At 36.3% G+C, this 24,311-nt stretch overlaps 1 protein-coding gene across 1 annotated transcript; it reads left to right on the plus strand.

Annotated features, from left to right (window-relative positions):
* The first annotated feature begins 425 nt into the window (after window positions 1-425).
* On the plus strand, window positions 426-24,234 carry LOC140141861 (uncharacterized). Its single transcript, XM_072163732.1, has 8 exons — window positions 426-1,628; window positions 3,649-3,744; window positions 13,026-13,120; window positions 15,386-16,028; window positions 17,770-17,873; window positions 18,423-18,726; window positions 19,935-19,981; window positions 22,897-24,234. The coding sequence occupies exons 1-8, from the start codon at window positions 1,264-1,266 to the stop codon at window positions 23,547-23,549; spliced, it is 2,307 nt and encodes a 768-aa protein (XP_072019833.1). The 5' UTR covers window positions 426-1,263; the 3' UTR covers window positions 23,550-24,234.
* Window positions 24,235-24,311: the final 77 nt, after the last annotated feature.

The raw sequence follows: 24,311 nt of genomic DNA on the forward strand, positions 1-24,311 counted from the left end.
ACTTACATAATTATATTATAATTGATTCAATTAAATAAATACATTAGTTAAGCCTATATAGGCCTACTAATCCTGTGCACTGGTTAACAGGTATATACTGATTACCAACATTATAAAATAATTTCGTTTATCTATAATGAAAATTCATTACTTCCACGAATGTTATATCATTAAAATATCAGGGTTCAGATTCTTCAATATGAATATTAAATTTGGATTATATTTAATCTATTCAAACCAGATGACTCAAGCCGCTGCACGTACAGCTGCTCAAATTTGATCATGGTAATACCAGATACGAAAATCGTATTTCATTTTTGCATATAATTATGACGTCATACAGATCGCTATCCAATGGCAAGACGGAACTGTACTTGAATCACCATTGTGGTGAAGTTCCTAGTACTAAGCAGCAGGATTACAGTCAAACGATCTCAGACAATTAACCTAACGAGACCTTTCCGATCTTGTTTGTCCTGCTTTAATAGTCTGCAAGGATAGGGTAGCAATAATGACACAGCGCAACTATGGTAATAAAATCTACATAGTGTCTTAAGAGATCATCTTCTTAGTTAACGAAGCAGAAGTGGTTACAGTAGAAGCAACTCGTCATTCAGACCCATCACCTTCTTGCGACTGAGGCTTTTAGATGACACACCATAATGATATCAACCAGGCACTCTGAAGAAGAGGAAAAGACATTGCATTGATTTCATTTATTATACTTTTGGGACGTGATTTGTAGGTCTACAGGTTCTTCAGCTCGTCAGAATCACTTTGCCGGGATGATCTTTGGTTATGTGCCATTTAGTCGCACACACTCATATGTGATTTTTAATAGCTCAATTGCCTAGTTTACAGTTGTTAACCACGAGATTGGAACAAGTTAAAGCCATTCAGCTGCTTGTTAGTACATCTGAACTTTGTACTCTGTATGTACGCTAACATTAAGGATTAGACGTATATTTTGAACGTCCGGTCGATGCCGCGTGTCCAGAGTCAACCAGCCACAGTTGGCTATTTTACACATTGGACATTGTGTGTTGGTCAATAGGAAAGGGCAGGTGATGCAACCTGGTGGACCCAAATTAGACTTCTGACCGATTTTCTATAATTATTCCTATTGTCGACAGCTGAGTGCTTGTACCTGTTGAACCCACTAGAGTGGCAGTTTGAGTTTCTTCGTCTGTACAAGGCCATTACGGCCGATGAAATATTGAATACCAACTGAATATCAAGACCAGTTGTGAACAATTTAAAGAAATGGCAACCGTCCGAACAAATATGGAATACGCCGACGTAGCATCAGAACCAAAATCAGGTCTTTGTAGACTAAGGCCGAGATGTACATCTTCCAAAAGCAGATACCTTCGGATGACCTCGTCCAATAATCCAGCAAGAACTTTCCAGTGCTGTACACCAAGAACATTGTTACAAAGGACACACTTCCACGATTCTTGGAGGGACTTTAGTGTATTACCTGTTGTATTTGTTATTATCTTAGCTTTATTACAAGGAACAGCAGCGCAAGGTTTTTTAGCAAGTTACAGTGAATATACATCAACCTTTGAATGGCATAATCCTGATTCATTGGATCCAGATGGTCTTAATGTTTGTGTTGGAGATAGGTGAGTAAAACACTTACTGTTTAAACCAGTAACGTATTACAAAGGAGGTGAAAACATTATGTTCAAGGGGGGAAATTTGAGCCTTCTCTTTATGAACTAATACAAACTGACAGATATCATTCGGGGGTACAGGCCATGGGCTTGACTGAGGGCATTGGCGTATAGCTAGGGGTGTGGCGCCCGAGGAGCATTTGCACAAATACCACTAATTTGGTTATAATCAAGTTGAATTTTCGGTCTTAACGGTCTTTTAAATGTTGGCTTTCACCTGTACCGCTTGTCCCCCTCCAGCTACGTCATTGCTGAGGGGGATAAAGCCCTCCTTGATGCATCCCCTGGTCGCACCACCGGTTTATAACTTGCTCTTGCCAAACTTGTATTTGATAAGACTCTTCAAGGTCAACAGTTTGGGCTAGTTTAGCAATTTCTGAAGAACTACATGACTGAACCTCATCGGACGGCACTTACACAAGGCTCAAACATCTGGTAAAATATTTTAGGTAAACACTTATCTTGATTAGATACATATTATACAACACGTTAATTACATAATTAATTAGACACATCTATCTTAGGTTTGTTACGCATACGCGTAGTTAAGACTGGTTCAAATAGGGCAGTATAGAATGAAAAACTTTATTGAATGAAAGTGAATTTCAACATAATCCATAAGTTCCATTGTAAAGGATATCACTGACAAATAAATTTGAGAAGAAGATAAATGAAATGAGAGGTTTTACTTCCAAATATAATTAAATATTTAGAGCATATTTGCTTGAACACGGTATTTGAAGAAGTATTCCGGTACATGAGATACCTTGGAACATTAATGGTTTCATTGACAAGAATTGAATACCTGAGTGGAAGAAGGGCCTAACTCCATCAAAACTGTTTTTGAGATATTAGGACAAAACTTAATATTTGGAAAAGTTTTATAGACAGAATGTTTTCATCTTCAGGGGACCTTTAACACATGAACATACAGTATTACATACATTCGAAATTATATATGATGTTCCATGGCAACGGTACAGGTCTTAATGCGAGCTGGGGTTCGGCCCTTCTTCCACTAATATATACTGCAAGTGCCATTTACGTAAGCAGATGTGTTTGGTAATTATCCATTAATTGCAGAAGTAGAAGCATGTAATAAGTTAGCAAGAAAGTTTATTGCAATGAAAAGCAGATTTCATGGATGAACAAAATTCCTCTTTAACCCAATATTTGTGGAAGAAGGGCCCAACTCCATGGAGTTGGGCCTTTCTGCCATGAAAGCCATGGTTAATTGTACGTGGAAGACTATTTAGAGAGCGGATTTTGGCTCATATTCACACACAAGGAAGAACGTACAATCGTAAAATCGATATTGATCGATAATCGATGTTGCGTAGAATATCGATTTTACGTCATCAAACATTCGTTAGAATTTATAAATTTCTGGAAAAAATGGGAACATATTAAAGCCATATTATAACATTTGCTGAGGAGAACGCCCCAATATTTTTCCAAAATTCTCTTTTTTACATGATTATATTGTACTTTATAAAGTAACATACCCTGCAAAAATCAAGACTATTAGTACTGTAGTTTTGTCAAAATCCGAGATTTTGAATAAAACGCCGGAACCGTCGTTTTATTATTACAATGGAAATACTAGTCGAACGCATAAACACACCGATATGGCGTGCGGGACGAATATACACATCAAAGGATAGTACCGTAGCACAACCGACGGATTGATACACATTGGCGACATCGGCGCTGGTATAGTAAATTCAATTTTCTTTGTTGTACCTCAGTTGTTCGGCTCAAAATTAAAAGGGGACATATCTGATAATAAAAGCTAACATTTTCTAGCAAAGAAATACTAATCTATTTTGTATGGAAATGTTATAATATGGCTTTAAATAACGCAGATATGTTACATCGAAATATTCTACCTCCACTAAAAAGTCCGTAGGTTCCTTTAGCAGAAAAAAATTATTCACAGCATTTATATTTTCTTTTCTTTTTTACACAGATTGTCACGAGCAGTGGACGTTTTGCCTCGGCGTAAGATTATTAAGAACTGTGAAACTATGGACGTGTTTAATCCTACAGCCTGTCGAGCTTTTAGGTAAGAAAAATTAATCAATCAATCAATTGTCAAATACTAAGTATTAAAACACACCACTCCACGCCATACATAAATTCTCCCAGTCACATTTCCCCAATATGAAATTTTTAAAAAGTAAAATTTTAATTTTAATTCTTTTAAAGTTTGGCAGAGGCGGGATTCGAACTCACGCCTCACCGCTTTGGCTAGTATCACGTATACCATACGTCCAGCGCCTTAGACCGCTCGACCACGAAGAACTTGATAGTGTCATCGTGAAAATTTATACCTATAATATTAATAAATCGCAACTTCATTACTGCATCATATTTTGGAATTTTATCTGCTTAAAACATTAATGTGTATTATAATAAAGCTACCATTATTTATATTGTTGAATTCTCAAGCGCATAGAGACAATTAATACGAGGGTCCTATGAATAGGCCTACATACACAATACATAAAATCGATTTTGATATCGGCCATGTGCTCTGCTGTGCATGTGGTTTCCCGCAGTGGCGGAAGTTGTATTACGAAGTGCATCCGAACTCCATTTTGAAGCAAATGATTTTGACAAGGCATTGGATTGTTCCAGTTTGCATCCTAAATCCACATTAGACCCTAATTTTATTTACAAAATCAAAAGATTAGATTATCATAACAACAAAACGGTAATCTTTTGTCGGGTCTAATGTGAAAATTACATTAAAAAATGCAGTTTTTACAGAATTAATTTTCACTTAATTCCAAAAAAAAAATGGCGTATATAAGATTGAAATAAATTCTCTACCTTCTATACTAGATCAATTGTGACGCAAGTTGTTATCAAAAATTGTTGTGATAGATGTACAGTTAATATTCATATATTCCATTACCTATCTGATGGTACAGTTTTTACACAGAAAATATTTATTTGAAAAACCTGCCACTCGGCTTTTTCCGGAAAGGTCACAGGGTCGCCGTGACCTGTGCAATAATTACAATTACAATTTTTCTTATTCTAACAGCAAGCGTTTCTAGAATATATTATGGCGAAATGTGGTGTAGTATTAAAAAGATTGTGTGTTTTAGTATTTTGTTTGTATTTAATAAAAAATGGTGGTCTTGAGTAAAGGTAACATTAACATGATCACTGTAGAATAGAGATGGTGGTTTAATCAAAATGGTCTTCATGACATTGGATTTATGTTATTAGGCCTACATCACTAAACAACAAAGTTTCGAGACATGCGAACAATTACGAGTAAAGCTGTATGTATATTATTAGCTTAAATTGCTTTCAAAATACAATGCCGATAAAAGTGATGACATTTGCCTTAAATTTATGTAATCTTTATTCTGTTGAATTTCAGATTTACAAATAAAAGTAATTAAAAAATACGCACTATCAACATGATCAATCAGTAACCTTGTTTAAGCAATCTAGACCGACAAATAATGTCCATTTAGGGGTGAAAATAATAAAGTATGCAAAATAATCATCCACTAACACATATCACTTAATTGATTGTAGTGATCATGTTAATGAGGGTGGGAACTAATATTAGCATGATGACATTGAATCAGTTGCTCAAATTAAGTTATTTGCTGTTACTATTTTAGGACATGTTACAGGGAATTCCGGAAAACGGTTTCAAAGATGATATTTATATGACATGTACATGTGGTATTCTAAAGTTGCAGTACTGTTAAATAGTCTAAAATATGAATTCATTCAAAAAATGACAAATAGATGATTAAAGTTTTGATGTGCCCAAACATAAGAGTTCAAAATAAGCAATTGTGATGGACACATTATTGACACATTGTCTAACATGACACATTATTACTATATCCTTGCTTTATAATACAAAAGGCTTATGTTACATAAACCCAATAATGGAATCATCAACCTTGCTATATATTACATGTTTTAACCAAACGTTGATCTCATCATTGAGCCAATTTCCTTTGTCTTAACTCTTCTTAAGGGCTGGGGTATGAACGTTTGGACAGTATTTATTATTGTGGACATTAGAGCACATCAGACATATCGAATTGCATTCTGAATACGAAGAATGTCATTCTGATATCAAATAATTTTGATTTTTGAAATTCGCAATGTAATACACATTTTATGACAAATCATTAAAAATTGATATTTTTGATATTTAACAGTACTCGAAGTAAACTTTATAAATCTAATGATATATTCTTAAAGTGTATGTAGGTGGGATGAAAAGCCGACGATCAATTGAAAATTTTGACCTTTGGTATTGAAGATATGGATTTTTTCCCCCAAAACACACAAAAAAATTAGGTCTTTTTGGGAAAAAATCCATATCTTGAATATGAAAGGTCAAAATTTTCAATTGATCGTCGGCTTTTCCTCCCCAGCTACATACACTTTAAGAATATATCATTAGATTTATAAAATTTACTTCGAGGACTGTTATATATCAAAAATTTGAAAAATATCAAATTTTATAATTTGTCATAAAATTTGTATTATATCGTGATTTTCAAAAATGAAAATTATTTGATATCAGAAAGACATGCTTCGTATTCAGAATGCAATTCGATACATCTGAGGTGCTCTCATGTCCCATAAAAAATACTGTCGAAACGCCATAAATGCTCATTCCAGTTCCCTTAATTCACCCAATGAATTATCTTGATTTTGCATGAGCATTTAAGCGAGTCCTGTTTTTTAAGTCGTAGATGATTGGACGAGGATTTGGTTGTTATGACCAAGATATAATTTTGACATAGTAAGACGGCTGGGTGACCTGTCAATTCAGATAAATTACAACTACAATATTTACAACTATATCCCTACAGTAATAGAAAATTGCTTTGTTTGAAAACTGGCTAATTAAATTTATTTGAAGCTTTTGTAAACTTCATTTGGTCTGTCTGATCTCAAAAATTAAAAAAGTATCATATTCAAGTTTCAAGGGCTACACGTGAAAATGTATGCCACAACCATGGCCATTTCACTTGCACTAAACATGTTTTTCTCCAAAAAGTTTAGTAGTAAACGCTAAGGTTAGGTGCTTTCACGACAAGGTCGTTTCGTTTCACTAGCCATAAGATGCACTGTGTACCTAAATTGCCGCAGGTGGTTTGTGCTTGTTTTAATACACAGTAACAACTCGCGGCACTCAAGTGGAACAGTACATCATCTGATCTGATGAAATGAACCGACCTAGTCAGTGAAATGCCCAAAGAAATTGTTTACTATCGTACTTCAAGTAACAGAAAATGATTTTAAAGGTTTATTCATACCTTATACAATTTGATATCACCAACGGATTATGAAATATAAATTGAAGAAAATGTTATGTTAGAGCTGATTAAATCCGAGTTCAAAGGACCAAAAGACGAGCACATTTGTCGCTATTTGTATTAGTATTCAAATCAAATTTTCATGGATTCATAATATTTATTATTTGTTTACAAATGTTTACAAATGCTAAAATTCGTTTAATTGTTTGAATTGTTTGAGTTGGTTTTACAATGGTACTGTCAATTCTGAATTAATGTTTCCTTTTCTGGTGAACTATACATGATAAAAACAAGAGAAGCTTACAAAAAGTAGATAAATACAATTATATTCTCCCAAAATTGTCGGTACAACTGAAAAAAAACCCTTCTGACTGTTCATTTACGATTTTGTATGGACAAACACGAGATTAGAATAACCAGTTACGACCAGTGTGGTGTTTAATAGATTTATAGATTTATTTAAGGGGCATGAAATTATTTTTGAGAACTTCGAAAATCTTAAAATAAATGGTATAATTGCAAGTCTAATCCGCCCAAATTAGGTTTTGAGTTTATAGTTAAGGTTGCGGGCGGACTGCATTCTGTATTCAAATGATTTTTAAATGTTTAAGTGTCATTTTAGGGAATTAGAGGCGTTTTTAATTTTCGTTCGTTTAAGTGATCGACCCGACCCCCATAATGATCAAACGGCACACAATATGAAACAGATCCAAACACCTGCGTGAACTTCAACTCATATTCCAAACTATTAATGTCTATCAAAGTCTTAAATGTTTAGCAGTCTGGAAGGCAGCTGCCATAAATAATGAAAGCCTATTAGCCATATTTAATTAATTCATAATATTTTATTGCATTGAGTAATTAATTATTAAGCCATCATTCATGATACTAGTAGTGCTTCAATTGCTTGGGTCGTTAGTTTCCAATATACGTATATTACACCGAGGGAGAACAATAACAATTTCGTGTCTTTATGATTTTTATTTTCTTATTTATTTAATTAGGCAATAATTAATTAATTAATTATATGCTTTGACATTTGCGAATTCTACCCTTCCATCACCAAAGACTTATTATTGAAAGCCATCGAATTTGCCTCTACCTACGTTAGCATTACACAACAGGATAAGAATATCATCCTTCATGCTAAAGAATCACTACTGTATGACGACAAAATCCCTTGGTGCAAACGAAGTAACACTAAATTCGATGTTACAATGGGTAGCTTCGATGGGGCAGAAACATGTGAGCTAGTAGGATTATACATTTTATCCAAACTTCAACATCTAGATATCGAAGTCGGACTATATAGAGACGATGGCCTAGCAACCTGCTCAAAAACATCCCGACAGGTTGAACTTATCAAGAAAAAGATATGCAAAATCTTTGCAAACAATGGCCTTAAAATCACCATCGAAGCCAACAAGAAATCCGTTGACTTTTTAGATATCACAATGGACCTAAGAACAAGTACCTACAAACCTTATATGAAACCTAACAACACCATCTTATACGTCCACAAAGAAAGTAATCATCCACCTTCTGTAATAAGGAATATCCCCGAAAGCATCAGCAAAAGATTGTCAAATATATCGTCCACCGAAGATATCTTTAACGCCGCAACTCCACCATACCAGGAAGCCTTAAAGAAGAGTGGATACAATTACGAACTGAAATACAACCCTGCTGGCCAAAATAGCAATCAGCAAACAAATAAACGCAGACGTAAACGGAACATTACATGGTTCAATCCGCCGTACAGCGATACCGTTTCTACCAATGTTGGAAAGAAATTTCTCAGCCTACTAGATAAATGTTTCCCTCCAGATCACCAGCTCAGCAAGATTCTAAATAGAAACACCGTAAAGATAAGTTATAGTTGCATGCCCAACATGCAGCAACTTATATCAGGACACAACAAATATGTGATGCAATCTGCGAAAACATCTTTGGCTCCGACACAAAACACCACTAATTGCAACTGCAAAAACAAATTGTGCCCTCTTGATGGAAATTGCCTGATATCGGGAGTAATATATCAAGCGACGGTTACAAGGGCAGACAACCGCAAGGAAGAGACATATGTTGGACTTACAGAAGGCCCATTTAAAACAAGATTCAATGTCCATAACAGTAACTTCAAAATGTAAATCAAAGATACGCCACCGCTCTGAGCAACTACATCTGGAACCTTAATGATAAGAAAGTAGCATATTCCATCAAATGGAGAATTATTGCTCGAAGTAAATCGTACTCTACCAGCAGCAAAAAATGCAATCTATGCATTACTGAGAAATACTTTATTATAACTAAACCACAAATGTCAACCTTGAACCACAGAAACGAACTAGCAAGTGGCTGCAGGCATAGAAAAAAACATTTACTGTGTAACTATAAATAAGTCGCTCTTTTAGCATGTTTAGCAATAAGTAGGCCCAGACATGGATACGCACTTAAGACGCGTATTGTGTTGCGCAACTTTAAGATACGCGGTTGCGTTAATTCCTCTTGCGCGCGCATCAAAACTCAAGACATATTCTTTGTCATTTTACACATTGCAACTGACGAGTGTGGATGGGTGAAACCATCCATACGAAACAAATTTGTATTACGATGTGGTAATTTCACTAATAATAATATAATTAATTAATTAATTAATTAATTAAGGGGCATGATTAATTAATTAATTAATTTGTTTATTTGACTATTTATTTAACTATTTATTTATTTATTTATAGTTGCCCCGTTTCTTGTAGAAAAAATACGGAACGCTTTATTTTATTCGTATTATAGCTCTTTCTTAGCATTTGAACACAACAGCGAGATATTAAAAAAAAAACCCTCATAATTTGAAGAGCTTAGTTTCAAAACCCCTTACACCCACTTGAGCAATTTTGAGAAAACATCAAAAACTCATCTAAAAAATCACTGATATAAGAGGGTTTGCAACAAAATCAGTTTTTGGCGGGATGCTCATCCTACCCAGGCATCCCGCCAAAAACTGCTTTTGTTGCAGACCCCCTTATATCAATGATTTTTTGATGATTTATTAATGTTTTCTCAAAATTTCTGAAGTGGATGTAAGGGGTTTTGAAACTAAGCTCTTCATATGATTTATTGGTCAAAATGTTATTATTTTTGGTAAACAATTGCACCCAATCGATATTCAGTTTGTCAATTAGTAGATCTTAGCCTGTTAGCGGTGTATATTCTGGAGAATGATACAATGATCTGATTTCCTCACGGATCAAGCTATTAAAATAAATATCCTGTCCAATTACCATGGTTTATGCTATCTATATTAAACATGAATAAGTAGCCTTTTCGCACCTTATTAATTAGATTATAGAAACATATTTTAAGTGTTTTGAAATAATCATGGACGAGGCGATGACATTCAATTGCCATTGAGTGAAAATGAATGGTGTTTGCAATGGGCTATTCCGGCTGAAATCCACACTCCCCCTGTGGAAGATTTTGGAAATATCTTCTACAGGGGGAGTATGTTTTACAAATGTAATTGGTCAGAATTAATCATTTTGAAACCCATACTCCCCCTGTATTATGGCTTTACCTATATCTTCCACAACTGGAGTGAGTATTTCAAATGGAAGTTACCCAATTGTCTATTCTATTTAAAACTCATACTCCCTCTATGGAAGACTTTAGCTAAATCTTTCACAGGGGTAGTGTGGATTTTAAATGGAATAGCCCAATGATCACGAGTTCATTCAATTGTCAGTGAAAATTAAGTGAACGTGTCTACAATGATCATGAGTTGTGATATTAGGAAATATGGTATAGGCAAAGAATGCAAGGGATGTGAATGATAATTTAGTATAGTCACTTTTCAACTGTAAAAGTCCCCGGATATCACTTTTTTTTAACACTTCAACGCGTTTATTTCTGTACTTTACATTTAAAAGTATATAAGGCGTTACTCACACTACAAGTTTATATGGGTATTTTTCATTATAATTATTAACACATCAATATGTTTATATTGCTGATATATAAGCATGCTGAAGTGTCAATAATTGTTATGAAAGACAAAAATAAAATAAAATAACACATTCTTGAATTTGTGACATCTAAATCGGGAACATCTTAACTTATAGTATTAATGTTTTTAGTGTTTATATGATTAATTTACTTATTAAGTATAGTAATGGGGACACACATATATAGAACAAATAAACACAATGGGGAACGATTGCTCGCTACAAGAGGAAACAATAAGAAAGAATAAACAATTTACCAAACCAAAGTGTTACAATTAAATGAGACAACAAATAAACTAAGTCCCAACCGGCAAAGGTGCCAGCATGGGATTCGAACCCACGACCTTCCGATCTCTTGACAATGCTAGACGGACGCTCTATCTATTAAGCTACCAGCTTCCACTGATAAACGGTGGTTAAAACTGTGTCTAATGTAAGCAGTAGTGGTATACAATACACACAAACAAAGTACACAAGTACACAAGTACAGGAGGTCATTACTGATGCTTAATCGTTTCCCCAGCATAATACAAGTTAAGTAGGTAATGGGGTTACGCATCCTGCACAAGAACAAATAAACACTGCTCGCTACAAGAGGAAATTGAATATAAATAATAAGAAAGAATGAACAGTTTACCAACCCTAAGTGTTACCAGGAAAGTTGAAAAAGAAGGAGGAAGAACGGAATTATATCCTTGAGATAATCCCGTAGGTTATCCTGTCGCACCTATTCATAGTCCTTTATTCTCAAGTAGTTACACATCTACTTGAAAGTAGCCTTTGATGTGATGTGCCTTGCCGACTACGGTTGATTAATGTTCACTCCAGAATTGAAACCATATCCAATGTTTCTATAGATAATTCCTTGAAAGTATGACACGTGTGTTAAGAACCTGATGTTGCTCTGCAGGGATACCGCACGTGGATACTATAAGAAAGAAATGTAGTTTTGTAAAGATTCCAAAAAAATCCGCCCATTTTGGAATATATATTAATTATTTAGGAGAGTGTTTTAGGATTTTGTTAGAAACGGGATGATTTTTGATCATTTATATTTTATTGTTTTAATGTATTTTCCTGTCATTTCCTGCAAACCTAATAAAGATATTTTGATAATTGAAAATAGTCTGTATCATAAATCGTAGAGGTTGAAAGCGTAACCAAGCGTGCAAAATTATTATTTGCCATGGAACTTCGGTCATATTTTATTTGAAATAAACTGGATGTTAGGATCTGCATGCATGGTATGCATGGTATTGATGGTATACAGACACTGACCTTTCCCTAAAACCAGTAAGCAGCAACTTGTGTATCACACCCGTCATGGGTTCGAACCCTTTTGTTGTATTTTATTGTTAAACCTAAATAGCGTGATTGCTTTTGAATGAGCGGCAACACACATATTTTGTTTGAGGATAGCTGGATCTATCTCCTTCTTTTACATCTTCTCTGGTGTTACAAATAAACGAGAAAACAAATAAACTAAGTCCTGACCGGCACACAACCCAACTTGAAAAAAAATGTGCCGGCGATTCGAACCCACGACCTTCCGATCTTTAGACGGACGCTCTATCCATTAGGCTACCAGCTCCCACTGATAAACGGTGGTTAAAACTGGGTCTAATGTAAGCAGTCGTGGTATACAATACACACAACAAATTTTACGCAAGTACACAAGTACAGGAGATCATTACTGATGCTTAATCGTTTCCCCAGCATAATACAAGTTAAGTAGATAATGGGGTTACGCATCCTGCACACTAATAACAAATAAACACAATGGGGAACGATTGCTCGCTACAAGTGGAAACTGAATATAAATAATAAGAAAGAATGAACAGTTTACCAACCCAAAGTGTTACAATTTAAAAACAAGACATCGAGCCCCATGCCGGCACATTCCCTTTTTTTCTTCAAGTTAGGTTGTGTGCCGGTCGGGATTTAATTTATTTGTTGGTAAACTGTTCGTTCTTTTGTTCGTGTTTTTGAAATAAATAACATGTTTCGTGTATTTTTGTGTGTCGGTTTTGCAGGGATGGAATCATCAGTATCAATGACCTCTATGTTCGTGTCTATGTGGTAGAGTGTTGCGATGGCTGGTTACAAAGCCACACCTCATGTACACAACGTAAGTATTTATTCAAATGTTTAAGCATACTCTCCCGACGAAATGTCTTTCCGCACCCCTTATAACCGCAGAAAATGTTAAATTGTAATGATACTACAAATGGAAAACGTATCAAACCTGTCATAAACCCTTTAATCAATAATGGTCATAATTGCAGGAACCTGGAACCCTCATTTATTATAAAAATAAAGAAAGAAAAACTATCCTTATTTTGCGGTAAAAAATGTATTAATTCGTTTTTATGGTCAATATGAGTTTGTTTCAAATAAAACCACGTGATTCGTGGTTGATAATTAATTTTCTATCATATGTTGTGATTGCCGGAGAAATCCTTTTATTCCTTTAACATTGAAAATAACAAATTTCGCCACCTTTGAAGAGGCGCAAAAAAAGAAGAAACATTGCAGCAGATTCGGCATCAGAAGAAAAGAACAAAATAGCCAACACATGCCTTTAGAATTTCGACAATTGGCCGCCCTGTTTATTACTTATATCAATTTGACAAATAAACGCCTCGTTAAATGCTCAATGCTTACTCCCATACCAGAAAAATACAGCAATAATTCTTTGAGATCAAAGAAATGTTATCAACTTCTACCAAATGAAACACAGCTCAATCCTAATTATTCATTTAGCTATAACTGGCAATAAAGGTTGAATTTCACTATATGGCCAAGTTTATGAATAACGAACCAAAAACATGCATTTTTAGGGTGTTTTTCACATGCTGTGACAATAATCTAACGACTTCAATTTCAATATATGCATTCTCATTTTTGGAAAAGACTTGTTTCATTCTTATAACCAATCATTTTAATTAAAGTAACACCAAAAATAGAGCAATATATTGGCATCGTCAGTCAGTACAGAATGAATAACTAATATTGAGCTATGTTTCATTTGGTAGAACTTGATAATATTATTTTAATCCGCAAAAAGTAGTGCTGTATTTTTCTGGAATGGGGAGTAGTAAAGATCATCGATTGTTACTTAAATCCTTGGCAAGGATTGAAAATGAGGAGATTTACTGTGCTATGCGTAAGTATTCGGTCATAATGCATTAAAATACCAACAATAACCCAAATTGACCAAAAGTTTGGTTGCAGAATGAGACTCATAGCGATGATTAACAATTAAGGTCGATTCACATTCGCATACATTATTCATTTAATTAACTGTAGGCATTGTAGGGATTAGATTCATGGTTAAAATCATCAGTAATAGGCCTAGATATAGACAGAACTACAATTTCGTAGTTCTTTGGTTTACACTCACAGTAAGTACAATTGACCTGATGATTATGACCAATTACTTTGACACATTGTTGGTTTGTGCATTGAACGTATTGTTTAACCCCATGTTAAAGGAACACAAAACATATTAATCAAATTGAATACCTGAATACAAAACCCACCCAAGTCCATACGTTGGCCAAATTGAGTTAAGCATGGGAAATTGTTGCTTATACAAGTCATGTACGTAGGCCTATCATATGTATAAAAGAACAACACAAATCCGCCCTCTACGTGCGTCTATTCAGCATGTGAAATCCAAAATGCACACATATTATAGTGCCCTCGCAAACAGGGCAAGATGGCTGACGTGCTAAATTGAGGTGATAGCAACAGTGACGACGAAATAAGTGGTAAAAACGCAGAAATGAAGCTGAATGGGCACTGAACAAGAAAAAACGACTGAGAGCAAAGGGTAAAGAATACACTTACTATGTGATTCAAGTCCGGCATACAAAATGGCCCCTCACGAAGTCCACGAAATGCTAATCGCCATACCTAATACAGTTTAACCCACTCATTTGCATGTAAAAAGTGTCCTATTTACCAGGTAAATCTAACTGAAGAAATTAAAATGATACACAGTTTTTTTAGTTTTCTCAAAATCACTATCCATGGACTTGGGTGGGTTTTGTATTCATGTATTCAATTACAAGTAAATAAAATACCAGCATGTAGTACAAACAAGAATTGTCTGACAGACAATTCAAAAGCTGTATAATGTTCATCTTATTCTCAAAATGTGTGATTGAAAATAATAGGACAAAGGTCCAAAAGGTACGATCCATGTATCGGTTTAATACACACGAATATCGACCAACCTGGTTTTGAAGTTTACTATGGCGAAAGCAATCAGATATGGAAAGTAACAGTTTTCATGAATATCATTGGTACATTTTTTCAATTACCAACTGACTTTCAGCTTTTTCCAAAAGGCCCCGAGTAATATATCTTGTGCCATTTTATTTTATAGGTTGCCCACCTGGAACCTACGGACCTGCATGTCGTTTAACCTGTCAGTGTGCCGGTGCAGTTCAACTCGGCTGTCATCACGTGACTGGGGAATGTTTCTGCCCAACCGGACGTGCTGGCCGAGTCTGCCAGACCACATGTGCTGTAGCCAAAAATTCTTACGGACCCAGCTGTGGAATGAGATGCCCCTATTGCAGAAATGGTGGCGTTTGTGACCCTATAAGTGGGGAGTGTCTTTGTCAACGCGGATATACGGGGAGATCATGTGCTCAAAGGGAAAAATGCAAAGGAGCAGAGTGTCCGTTTGATTGCTTGCTTTGTAATAACGAAGCAGCTTGTGATCAAGAACTTGGGAAATGTTTGTGCAACCCTGGCTGGAGAGGGCGCTATTGTACAGAGCCGTGTCCAGTGGGAACATTTGGTTCGGATTGTTCTCAAATCTGTACCTGTCTTCATAATGGTGAATGCCTTCCTGAGGATGGTTCATGTGTGTGCCCGACAGGTTGGATAGGAGCACATTGTGAGACGGCGTGTCCTGAAAGCTACTGGGGTGATCACTGTGAGATGAGGTGTGATTGTCCAGATGGAAGATGCGACCCATTCAATGGAGATTGTTTGTGTCCAAAAGGAAGAATTGGGCCAAGGTAATTTTACTTGAAATGATAATAAGAATAATAATAAAACAGTGTTTATATAGTGCATTGTGAATCTCAGATTCCTCAATGTACAGATTTAAAAACTACCAAATTTAATTTACAATAATATATGATTTTAACTTAATAATTATACAAAAAATACTATGCATAAAATAGCAGACCAGCTGCAAGAAAACAACTACAGTACACAACCATCTCCATCCAAAGATGGAGATGTCTGTGTGTAGTGTGTAAGAGACTCTTCGATGTAAACACATCCATGAGCCTCCCACACACCAACAACATTATACGACAACAACAGCAATAATACATGGTAAAACAAATTTGAACTCAAGCAAAGATAAACCAACTCCATCCAAAGGATGGGCGGGGCTGCCTTTTGACCCACCGATGTAGCATAAGAACCAATCCGTGGGCCTCCCATGGCCCTTGACCATAATCAATGCAAAAACAAATATGACACCATTGTAATATTATGACCACACTAAATAATACATTATTCTCATCAAATAAATAACATACATTATTGAGCTGGGAGACTACTGCACAATTTAAATTGCACTAAAACCACATATTATGAAACTACAGTTTTACATGATAATAAATGACACTATTATTCTCATATAACAAAAGCACACTGAAACCAAATTAAACTATACGCAATCATCTCCATCCAAAGATGGAGATGCCTGTGTAGAGTGTGTAAGAGACTCATTGATGTAAACGCATCCATGAGCCTCCCACACACCAACAAAAATATACACAACAGCAATAATACATGGCAAAACAAATTTGAACTCAAGCAAAGACAAATCAACTCCATCCCACGGATGGGGCGGGGCCGGGGTTGCATAAGAGCCAATCCGTGGGCCTCCCATACCCCTTGAACATAATCAATGCAATTTCAACAAATATGACATCATTTTAATAAATTATAACCATAGTAAATAAAACATTATTCTCATCAAATAAATACCACACACATTATTGAGCTGGGAGACTATACTGCACAATTTCAATTGCACTAAAAACCACATATTATGAAAGTACAGTTTTACATAATAATAAATGACACTATTAATCTCGTATAACAAAAGCACACATTAAACTCTACACAGGCATCTCCACCCCAAGATGGAGAGAGTGTGTAAGAGACTCATCGATGTAAACACATCCATGAGCCTCCCAAAATTAAACGACAACGGCAATAATACATGGCAAAACAAATTTGAACTCAATCAATGCAGTAATGAATATGACAATAAAATACACTTTTCTCACACAATAATATAATACTACTAAAGAACTTTAATTCATGATAATTCTGTTTTCGTCAATATATTGAAAGCAACATTTGAGTTTTGACACTTTTTCAAAAATGAAGCCCCAAGTGAAGCCATGTGGTGTAATATTTGTACACTATTATTGGTTATCATACTGTTTAATTGACTGTGGCCTATTGTTTTCCGCTTTGTTCCGCTATACGTATAGTATATGTAGAATGTAGAGTGCACTATGTTTGGAGCTGCCAAAAAACCAAGAGTGATGCGCATGCTCCCAGTGGAAAAGTGGGGTCCGTACTCCGCATTCGCAGCCCTTTTTACAAGGACTGCGGCTGTCATACATCTCTTAAGGATTTTGTTATTTCACCACGAAGTCCTTATATTGTTACATTTACGCGCTTATTTAGTGTATGCCGAAAAACTAAATTGACCATGTTTGCTTGCAGGTGTATCGAGGAATGTCCTATTGGATTTTATGGAACAAGATGTAGCAAGATATGTAACTGTGTGAAACATTACGACTGCGACCCAATGACGGGCAGGTGTTACCGTAAGTAGGCTTGCTTGTGATGTAGTTTTGGTACATGATTTTAGGTAATATTTTTAAAACAGGCTCATAAATAGACTTTCAAAGAAATTCACAACTTCAAGCATGAAAGTATCTTATTCAAAGCAGGGAATTGTAATGGTGATATTGAAATCCAACAACGCCGATGATGTGTAGTTTTTATGGGTGTCCCTATGGAATCTACGTGTTTACTGATCATATTGCAGACACAATGATTCACAACATTTTATCAATCTCAGACAATTTCAACCCTTTAGTTTGTGAAATCCATGATGTAGGAAATAAAATGATGCCATGATCATCATCACTGTTCATCAAAGTATCCCTACATTAAAGGGGATCGTAAATCAAAATTATTACCATAGCCCTAAAAAGGTACACACATTAAAAAAGAAGATTTCCCCCTCCTATTAAATATGTTCAAACACAAAATATTATATACATCTAAAGTCGAAATTTTACAAGTATTGCTACCAATGTCCAACTTATCTTTCACTCTGTACCAACTTCTTACTTCTTTAACATAAACAGTAGTTCGAGAAATCCTTACTACCACTGCAATTCCTACCACTGAAGACAACGTCACAACCCGAGTACCAACTACAACTGCAATACCAAATACTACGCCAGATGATGACCACCAACAGGAAACTACGGTTTCTACGTTCGTACCTGTGACAGATCCTGTGACAGATCCCGTGACAGACAAACCACCAAGTGAAGTGCAGACACAGCTTATTGTTGGGACATCTCTTGGTGGAGTGCTGGTTCTGGCTGTTCTACTCACCATAGCATTTATTTGGATCGTGTTTCAAAGACGTGACCCAACAAAAAGGTATAATACACAATGGACTACAATAGCCTCATCCCAATAGCATAGTTCAATTACCTCAATTAAACATCCATAGTGCACAATTTGACCTCAAGTTGCAGAGTATGAGTTTTTGTACCCAAATTTTCAAAGGTCATTCAATGAGTGTACAGATGTATTGGGATTAAAGAACTGTGCCCCAGATAGATGAGCATGTTGTGGATCCTATAGTGATATTTTGAAGAAACTTACATTGTCATTGTGGTATGTAAACTAGAGGCATTTAAGAGGACAGAAAAAGAATGGTTCCTTAATAACATTCACATAGAGAGCAGTGATACAATTTTAAGTGTTTATTTATGAGTAAAAGAGGGCACCATGAGAAATCAAAATGACTCTCAGTAGTTTGAATTAAGGAGTGGTGCAATTTGTTAATTAAATTAATAAAAGGTAATTTTTATGAGTGAACGAGGGCACCGCAAGCTATAAAAGGACGATACTGTCGGATCCCTGATTTCCAATTCAAGAAATAATCAATGTTTCCATGTTTTTATACGATGCATTATGTAGATGATTTCTTTAGTTTTAGTTGATTTCTGTTAAGGAAGTTCGACGGAGAGACCAACTTATATAGATTCTTTGATACAACTATTTAGTAAAATACATGCTAGTTACAAAATAATACAATAATGTTTGTGTTAGAAAAAAAGTAAAATGAAATATTAAACTGTCCATCTGGACTTACTGAACTGATTACAGTATCAAGTCCCATCCCAGACGCATCTTCAGGCCTAATGGGCTGGCGCTGAATTGTTGACCCATGACTCGGTTGGAGTGAGTGACGTCACGGGAGAGTTGTCGAGGAACTTTTTTGATGGCTGCGTCATAGGCCCTTGACAGGTTGTGGTGTAGTCCCTCTTCTCGGCTGAGTGAGGGGTACTCACGCCGGACATTATATGGCCTCCTTGCCCCTTCGCTCAAACCACCGCATGTTCTTTGTCAATAATTCAGCGCCAGCTCATTAAGCCTGAAAATGCGTCTCGGATGAGAAGTGATACTGTAATCAGCTCAAAACAAGAAGTCCAGAAGAACAGTTGAATATTTAATTTTACTTTATTTATCTACCTGGATGACTCAGAATATTAACAAATATGTTTGTGTTAGAAATTAATAAAGAAAAAACTCTGTTTAAAAAATATGTCACTGTCTTATGTTTTTTGTTTCTTTTTCAGTGCCAAGCCAATCAACCAGAAACACCAAAACAAGAATAATAACTCCGGTAAGTTAGATTATTTGTTTTCCTATTTGTCTTCTCTATCTTTTGAAGAAGTAAAGAGTATATCAACACTGTGTATACTTTCAATCATCTGGGATTTGTACAATAGTTAGATAATTAAATCTGATCAACCAGAAAAAGTCACTTTTGGTTAGATGGAATCACCAACGTTGCGGCCAAAACCTTTGGCCTTCAGCTGGGTGGATGATTTAGGGTCATCCGAGGTCAACCGATGAGGTGATGAGAAAGACACTAAACCAGCCAACGAAGGCACCACGTCTTCTGGTACCAAGACTTAAGTCACCATTCCCTATCATGGGGATGTTTCAGAGGTTAAAGAGGATATATCGCGATATCACGGCATCACTACCCACTTCAAACCAACCAATACCCAGCGGCAGTCGCTAGTGCACCCAAATGACAAGCAGCCTAAGGGCCGCATACGTGGTGTAGTTTACGGTGTCCAGTGCGCGGAAGATCAGGAGTGCCAAAACATTACATTGGCGAAACCGGCCAACCCTTGCAGAGTCGCATGTCCCAACATCGACGCGCCAGTTCCAGTGGCAACTATTCAGCTGTCTACAAACATCTTGACGGCAGCGGGCACAGTTTTGACATTGAACATTGACATTGGACCGTGAACCCCGTTGGTTTGAACGGGGAGTCAAAGAAGCAGTGTGGGTACGAGCCGAACAACCGTCCCTCAACAGGAGCGGGGCGTTAGAGTTAATCTGTCACATGGTTGGGATCGGGTCATCAAGCAACTTCCTCATCGATTGACCTCGGATGACCCTAAATCATCCACCCAGCTGAAGGCCAAAGGTTTTGGCCGCAACGTTGGTGATTCCGTCTAACCAAAAGTGGGTTTTTCTGGTTGACCAGATTTAATTATCTACTAATTAAAGAGTATATTGTTTGATGGACATAATGGAAAAGATAAAGGTGTCTAGCTGCTAACTCCTAGATACATCTGAGTTGTATTGGCTTGACATAGGTCCATAACAGCTCACAGCTCTATAGTTGCATTGTTGCATTCACATTGACAATTCTATTATTCTGTTAAGGGATGGGGTATGAACGTTTGGACAGTATTTATTGTGGGACATTAGAGCACATCAGACATATCGAATTGCATTCTGAATACGAAGAATGTCCTTCTGATATCAAATAATTTTGATTTTTTGAAATTTGCAATTTAACACATTTTATGGCAAATGATTAAAATTGATATTTTTGATATTTAACAGTACTCGAAGTAAACTTAATAAATAAATTTGATGATTTATACTTAAAGTGTATGTAGGTGGGATGAAAAGCCGACGATCAATTGAAAATTTTGACCTTTCGTATTGAAGATATGGATTTTTCCCAAAACACCAACAAAAATTAGGTCTTTTGGGTAATAAATCTATATCTATATCGGTTTTACTTCTCAGATATATACCCAGCTACATGCACTATAAGAATATATCATTAGATTTATAAAATATACTTCGAGGACTGTTATATATCAAAAATGTGAAAAATGTCAAATTTTAATAATTTGTCATAAAATTTGTATCCTATCGTGAATTTCAAAAATGAAAATTATTTGATATCAGAAAGACATTCTTCGTATTCAGAATGCAATTCGATATGTCTGATGTGCTCTCATGTCCCACAAAAATACTGTCGAAACGCTCAAAACGCTCATTCCAGATCCCTTAAGCGATGGGATAATACAGGTGAAACGTAATGCCTATTATTGACACAGTTTGTGTTAATTCTAAAACTATGCAGGTGGTCGTGTTGTCACTTTCGTCAGACCTTATCTTTAACCAGGCCTTTGCCAATAGCAAAGCCAGAGCGTTTCCGAACAGGGAGGGGGCACTTAACACAAATGATCATACGGGTATGCTCCCCCGGAAAGAACCCCCTTTTTGGATTTCGCAGCACCGAAAGATCCCCTACATTTGATCTCAAGTATGTCGATAGAGCTCCTAAAGACCGTTGATTTTGATCATTTTTACCTCTAAAAGACCCCTAAATTGATCATTCCTCACATTTCAGATTTTTTCAGGCGATTTTAAACTAGAAATCCAAGAGAGACCCTTGATTTTGATTGTCCGCAGCTCCAAAAGACCCCCTTTTACTTATTCGCAGCTCAAACAGACCCCCTTTTACGGGTACGCCGTTAGCTCCCATCAAAGACCACCACCTCAAATAGCATACACACCAAAAATGTATGATGTGCCCCCTCCCCCTGAGCGACAGAGTTGTAAACGAATCATAACTCAAGACTCAGCTTTCTACAAATGAAATGACTCGACTCAGGTTTTCAAATTCTCTCGACTCAAGTATTTTGAATTGACTCGATTCAAGAAATTGCTAGATATGGCTCGACTCGTTATGTTCAAATGGGGGAAGATGATGGGAAAGGATTGGAAGAGGGAAGCGCAGCGACGTATGTAGGAAAAAATAATAATATGCTTAGCAGAAATTCCCATCCGAATCATATCATATAAACTAGCCAACTAGACGAATTCCGATACACTTTGTATTGCGCTCTCTTTACAATAATACATCCAGGCACTGCTAAATATCTACCAACCGCTAGACACACCGAGACTGTTTGACTTTGATAAAAATCGTCCTTCCAAATATTTGCCTAAATATGGTCGGGGACATTAGGTGTCAATTATGATAACCCCACCCCAATTTCAATTCAAATATGATAGTCATGTTGCGTACAGTTCGAGTGTGTGGTTTGCAAGAATAGTTAAATATTTTTTTATCAGAGAAAACTTTTCAAATATCGCCGCGCTGCCAGGACCTGCATTAATTGGTCGGATGCAATATGGCCAAAATAGTTCTTTAAACAACATTCTTGTTAAATATAATTTTTTGAAAATTAAATTTGATCTTGTCTCTTATTTCAGAAATACCAGTTCGATCAGAAAGCACACCAACAGCTGCAGCAGCGGACGTCTCAGGGATATCACAGCAAGATGATTCCACCAAACCAAAGCTACCAGTACGTAGATTGCCACAAACACCAAGAATTCTCCAGAAATCTATGCAAATTGTCTCAATGAAACTATCGAAGCAGAGAGTTCCCCGAGAGAACTACCGGTACCCTGTTTATGAATCTGCTGATAAGATTGTCTCTTTTGAAATGGAAACATCTGCAAGTATACGTAGTTATTCCGAAGCAAAGACAAGTTTTAATAATCCTTTTTACGATGGCAAAAGAGGCAAGCCTAACAGGCGATCTGTTCCGGATTCCGTACGTCGCTTCACCCCAACACCGTTTACACGTGCTAACACAGTCCATTCCTCGAGGAATAAAGTTAAGTCGGTATTCAGTAGTAAAATTTATGAAGTCCCAGAATGTGAAATGGAACTAACACCAACATCATCCAGAAGAGAACAATCAGTGAGGGCACCCTCCAATATGAAGTGTTTCGGCAATGCAGGTTATTTGGAGCTATCCGGGGACCTCCGAGACCCAGCAAACCTTTATATAGGTTTGTTAAAAATGAAACTGATAAACATTGGTAGTACAAAGATCTGTTATACTAAAGGTACTTAGGCTGAGAAGCCTGTGATCCTCAGGCGTTATCCTGACTATTACCAAAACAGCTAGAGCTGATGCGTCAGAAGAATGAAGCTACTATCAGGCTTACTGATACAGCGGTTGTTGTTCAGGTCATCGGTTTTAGCTGGTTGTCAATTATAATCGAAGCATTGTATCTGATTGCGAAACTGTCTATGGAGAAACATCTTTAAGCTTTTTTTCAATTACATAGGGAAGTCCGTAGCTTGAACTTCGTGTTATTGTATAGACAAATGAAGAAAGGTATGCTTAACGCTTACCAACGTGTTTTTAAGCTTAAAATATGAGCCTGGTTCTTACCTATTATAAACTAGATCTTAAATCACAATATTGTGGATTAGGAAATGTAATTACCTTCTTTGGAGCATTTCGTCATGAGGCATGACGCACCATTCAGGTTGACATAACGCCGGCGTGTGAAAAGACTTCACCAATCAAAGAACAGCTGAATGAGGAGGATTCATGAGACGAGGATATAATTTGTAGTACTCAAGAAACATTAACATAGTCGAGCATTCCTCGTGAAAAAAGCCAGAAGAAGTTATCCCTCTGACATGAGTACGTGCAACTTGGGCAGCCATCGGCCATAGTGAGCCTGCTAGTTATTCAATGTGTTGGTTGAACTTTCCTCCTCTAGTGCCTATGAACAGCTCCTGATCAAATCTGGATAACGTATATTTAACATTCCCTATGGGAAGATTAATAGGATTTTATAATTTATAGATGTTGTAAATAATC

Source organism: Amphiura filiformis, chromosome 20 (assembly GCF_039555335.1).
Source record: "Amphiura filiformis chromosome 20, Afil_fr2py, whole genome shotgun sequence".
In the NCBI taxonomy this organism is placed as follows: Eukaryota; Metazoa; Echinodermata; class Ophiuroidea; order Amphilepidida; family Amphiuridae; genus Amphiura; species Amphiura filiformis.